The 5714-nt window shown below is 34.6% G+C and overlaps 1 protein-coding gene across 1 annotated transcript; it reads right to left on the bottom strand.

Annotated features, from left to right (window-relative positions):
• Positions 1–2984: 2984 nt before the first annotated feature.
• Positions 2985–3950, bottom strand: LOC133177415 (G-protein coupled estrogen receptor 1-like). Its single transcript, XM_061312461.1, has one exon. The coding sequence runs from the start codon at positions 3948–3950 to the stop codon at positions 2985–2987; it is 966 nt and encodes a 321-aa protein (XP_061168445.1).
• Positions 3951–5714: the final 1764 nt, after the last annotated feature.

Genomic DNA, 5714 nt, shown 5'->3' with positions numbered 1-5714 from the left:
TCGATAATTTATCCACATCAAGAAAATGTAGGTTTATTTTGCAACTGAATGAAGATCGGGATCGATCCTACAGTGCCCAAAGGTCACGGCGCCGGCGCAGGGGTCAGGCGAAGAAAAAGTATGATCCTAAGACTTTTTTTTGGCGTTTAGGTGACATTTTCCCTTCCTTTCTCATTCCCTTTTCTTTGTCACCTTCTTTTTGAGGTTCCCCTTTATTAAGACACCTAGATTGTGTACCTTTCTATTAAGGGTATGGAAATCCGGAAAAATGCTTTCATGAATCCCGAATGCCTGTTGCGTATCAGACAGAAAAAAGACAGAGCTTTGTAATTTTGAAAACTGATAGAATACAACTTTCTCTTACGATCCATTCCAAAGTGTTTTGAAATCCTGCCCTAAGGGCAAGTACAGGGGATCAGAATCTTTTTTTTTTTTTGGCCATTGTGAATTTTTACGCTATGGGTGTGGAAAGGTTATGCACTGTTTGAAAAAGAAACAAAATGGGGATGTAGAAATAATTACAGGTATATTAAAAATAAGCATGAAAGATAAACAAAAGCTGGCTGGCTTCTAAAATATTTGTATATGACATAAATCTTAAAATTTTATCTTTTTTTATAATATTTAAAACTTACATGTACTGATCTGATCTATTCAATCATAGGATTTATTCCTCTTTAGTTTATTCTCGTACAAATCTTGTTCAGTACATAAAGGTAATTAACTGCAGACCCAGAACCTCTAGAACAGGATTATCTTGTACTATGAATATGTGAACAGCACTTGAAACATCCTTGCGTGACCGGTGCTAGATGACATTAACTAGCTTTATCTGATTATTGGTTTTGATTTATCTGTCTGTGACCTGATAAAGCCTCATGATCATTTCATCCTATTAAATTTATACTGCTTTTTTTTTCTTTCCAACATCCCTTGCCTTTTTGTTCTGCCATTTATCTCTTCTACAGACACAGCTTAGCGTTATGTATATCCATATTAACGTGCCTTGGCTTTCACAAACTGCGCAGCATTCATCCTTCACTCAGAAAACGCAACCTAGTACAATTTTAAGATTTTTTTAAATAATATCTTTTCTTTATTCGACTCCATTGATTTTCAAACTCAACATTTATCTGATTGATATATTGACGATAATTATGAAAAAAGCATTCTCAATTCCTGAGAATCAAAAGTTTGAAAATTTTTCCTCGATTTATATATTTATTTTTTTTATTCGTTAAAAATATTGATTCTGGTCTAAAGTCGATTCTCTCGTTACTTATGTTGACTTCAGTGACGTAGCATCGTTTTGGAAAGTGGGGGGCCAACCCGAGGAAAAAAATTTCAACTTACCTGAAAAAAAAACTTGACAAGCAAAAAAAAAAAATTTTTTTTTACTCAAACACTGCACTTCCCTTATATTACCCTTATTTGACAATACTGCAACCAAAAGTGGGGGGGGGGGGACAAACCGAACTTTCAATGAAAAACTTGTTTCTGGAAAAAAGGGGGGGCACCCTGCCCCCCCCCCCCCCCGATACTACGTGCCTGGACTTATTAATTAAGCATTGATGCAATCTGTAAAAACAAATAGTACCCAAATATTAATTTTATACTTGTTTTATAGACACTGTAGGAAAGATTTAGTTCCTTATTTATTTTTGATTTTCAAGACACACTTGGTAAGTCTCTTGACTGGGCAGAAAAAAATTAAAAATTGAGGAACTCGAGTTTGAGAAAAACCGGTAACTAATGAGCACTGGTTATGGTACATATATTTCTTTGGAAAACTACTTTCACCAATGGATAGATGCTGGTTAGAACAGGTTTTTCATGCCATCCGTATATCTATGGATTTCTTATGAAGTATGCTTTTCAATAATTGAAACATACGTACAATGTCCTACATATCAACCATTCATTATCTAACGTACTTAAACCTTCTTTATATGATTATTTATGCAGACATAAATATAAGCAGCAATATCATTCTTTCCTTGTTACTTAGTACAGGTATAAACGGTTGAAACAATTGCAAAATAACTTCCATAACCCGCTTCTATGGAATCCGGATAGCGCCATGTAGTTCACTAAGGCCTCCTCGCACAATCGAGGTTTGAGTCGATAGTGCGATGAAGTGATATGCGATGACGATGATGCCATGGAGCGAAAATACGATGACAATGGTGTGATTGCATGATAAAGCGATATCGATGACACGATGACGATGAAGCGCTCATCGCCACCGCTCCTTCATGCTATCGCATCATCGCCATCGCATTGTTGCGCCATCGCATCATCGTCATTGCGCTATTGTGGCGTCGCGTCATAGGTATCGCTTCATCATCATCGCGCCATCGACCCTTTAGTCGAAGCTCGATGGTGCTATAGTATGTAGCCCTCTCTGGATTTCTTATGCTTACGCAGGTTATGTGCATTTTCTGCAAGAGGTGCTACGTCCATTTAGTATTTCCATACTAACAAAAAATAGCATTTTATTGTTTAATCGAAACTCTCGACTTGTTATTAGATCCGGATTTCAAAGCCTCCAGTAAGAAAGTTTTCTGAAGATGTGGGCTTTTCCACCAGTGAAGTGTATTGATCGATAATATAATATTCTACATAATTTCATCCAATCTATACAAATAATATGCAGAAAAAAATTAAATGTCTTCCTATCTAGCTCACACGAGGATTATATGTATCGGTTGCATAATCCGCTTACGCGGGTTACGTTTTTTTTTTGCAATAGCAACCATTCATAATCATTACATTGTTCGATTTGCTCGAAGTTCAGCTTTATCTCAAGAGTCGTCCGATTTCGCATTAAAAACAAAGCGAAATACTGCTTCTTACAAAAAATTATCGTCAAGGTTGAAAGATAACATTTTTTAGCCTTTATTTGCAGATATTTTACATGCTCTTAAACGTTCAATTAAAATTACTGATTAATATAGATCACCCAATCATTTCTTTCTGGTTTATTACTTTCCTTTCAGCAGTTTTCTTAACTCTCTGCGAAAAGTAGTCCCTGCAAGGCAATAAAGGAAAAAATTAACGGAATGGTCTGTATAATCACAGATATTAACTATAGCCCATGTGAGATGCATATTGGCAGTGACGTCCTCGTTGGCCACGTGATAAGGCTCCACAATTAAAAAGATCATAATTGGCAGAGTTAATATCATAAATGTAGCGTTTGTAGCTAAAAGCATACTTGTCACACTGGAGAGCCTTTTGTTGTGGTTACTGTTACTGTTTTTGGAGTCGTTACTGTGGTGATAGGCAAGACGCTTGTTAGATAAATAAATGCAGCGAATGATGAAAGAGTTGGCAATAACCATGATTACAAAAGGCACTATAAAGCCAAGGGTCAGTGATAGCCAAGGAAATATGAATTCGTTAAAATCATTTCCATGAGTGCAATCTTTCTCCAAACTTCCATGGGTCTTTCTTATTGAAACCCCCCAAAATAAATGCATGTTTGCAATAGCGAGGACCACAAACATGCCTGCAGCAACTCCTTTTGAATACTTCAAGAGACAGGTTCGTTTTGCTAGCTGAGGAAGGCATACTATAATACAGCGGTCAACTGTTACAGCAACAAGAATCCACACTGTTAAGTTCAGTAACAGGTTCAAAGCAAAGGTAGAAAATCGACATAAAAACTCTGACTGGATAGAAATGTTGACGTCAAAAGTCATCATCAACCAGATCTTTCCAAGACCCATGTATAGCGTCAGAAGATTGATGATCGACAGTATCGTTAAGTAAAATATCGTGGTCTTTCTCCTTAATTTTTTCCTTAGAAGAACAATTATCGAAAGAATATTTGTTACGGTTCCAAGCACCAGTAATATGGGGGCTGAATAAGTCCATATTTGTTGAGAACTTTTAAAGATAGGATCCTCCGTTATGTCGTATTTGGAATGAATAGTTTGGTTCAGCATGGCCTTTTCATCTGTAAAACTTTAATTTGGCGTACGCGACCTTCTGCCGAACCTCAGTGCTAAAAAAATTTTTATTTGTAAACCGATTAATCAATATTTCCTGCTTTTAATACAGCCATTAGTCTTCCATGGCTCATTTTCTTTATCACAATTATCACTTACTTTTAACATGCGGCAACATTAAATGGGGAATACTCAATTTATAAACGAAAAGAGGATAATGGATCAACAAAGGCGATCCGTGGTAATGATTTTTATAAATAAAGTCTATTGGAAAGAGATTTGTGACTTCAAATCCCCCCCCCCCCACACACACACACACAGACATGTATTCGAGGCACATGTATAAAGAGAAATATGCGAAGAATTTTCAATCTTTTATTAAGGTTACGAACATCATGTAAATAAACAAAATCTTTGTGGGAAAAATGAATGTTTAGCCACATAAAGATTGATTTTTCATTAAATGTTTCTCATTAATGATTTATAAAGTGAAAAATGCATAATTTATATCTATAAAAGTGATGACAAAAAGTAATAATTTTCATTTGAATATCATAGAAAGTCTACAATTTCTGAATATTTTAGAAATTTGATATTGCGTTTTTTATGAAATAAGTCCAAATATTTACCAACCCAGGCATTGAATTTTTTGGTTTGTAGCATGTGTTTTAAATTGTTTCATTTAGATGTTGCCAGGAAATATTCCATTAAGGTTCAAGTGAAACAATGTACGAAAATAAAACAATTTCATCGAAGAACTTGTCGTACACGTACATGTACTTCTAATATTTTTTTAACAGACAATTTTTAAATTCCTAGTTTTTCAAAAAGAAAATGTTGGATCGATGATTTCATACAGAAGACAAGTTACATTGTATGAAGGTGTAGTACACAGAAGTACCAAAAACTTTTCCTAAGGAAAAATAGATATATCAATCTAAAAAAAATCTTTTTTTGCTGATACGTGAAATTTATCAGACTAAATAACAGTAAATGAATGTCCACAAAGAAAACACACAGATAAAGAGGAGATAATGCCTTACCACTTTCGTTCTTCAAGGAATGCACACACAGCCGGGAGTCCTGTCTTCCTGATTGACGAGTAACATGATGATACAATCAATATATATTCCAGTCATCCTCGTTATTATTCATAGGGTGCGATAACACATGGTTTCTTCCCTGGGAGAAGAAAGTGGGACAGGTTTTCCGTAAATCTTTTATACAGAATATCGTTAAGGGACTGTTAATTTTTATTTATATTAAACTTTTATGAAAGCAAATTTAATATTCAATGCAAAACAAAACAAGAAAAACAAAACCATTTTTTAAATTTCTCTGTTTTTAGTCACATAAAACTGTTTGCTAACAAAACCTGTAACCTTTAAAGAAAAGACCCAAAATTTTATTTGAAATGATAGTACATAAATATTATAAAGAAAATCGATGATTAAATCACCTAAAGCGTTACCACACATCCTCTTTCTTCAATATTTGCAATAAGGCACACCATGAACCCGCAATAAATTGTTTGACAATCTGTTGAAATGCGGGTTATTGCTCTGCTTATATTTATTCCCAAGACTCTTTTTAATGGATTTACAATATCATTGTTTTGCGTTACTAATTTGAAATCACTCACATTATAACAGATTTTTGCAATTTTTTCAGCTTGATTTCGGGCATAATTTTTTTTTGTTGTAATTATAATAAAGCTGATTTATAGCCAGATTTGTCTCATATCACAGTCTTATGGACTGT

Source organism: Saccostrea echinata, unplaced genomic scaffold (genome assembly GCF_033153115.1).
Source record: "Saccostrea echinata isolate AGI-Se365-2 ecotype Australia unplaced genomic scaffold, CSIRO_AGI_Sech_v1 ptg000133l, whole genome shotgun sequence".
Taxonomy (NCBI): Eukaryota; Metazoa; Mollusca; class Bivalvia; order Ostreida; family Ostreidae; genus Saccostrea; species Saccostrea echinata.
This window is presented reverse-complemented; position numbering and strand designations above follow the sequence as displayed.

Excerpts from the sequence above, each read along its gene's own strand:
- LOC133177415 (XM_061312461.1), bottom strand. The coding sequence starts at position 3,950 with ATGCTGAACCAAACTATTCATTCCAAATACGACATAACGGAGGATCCT.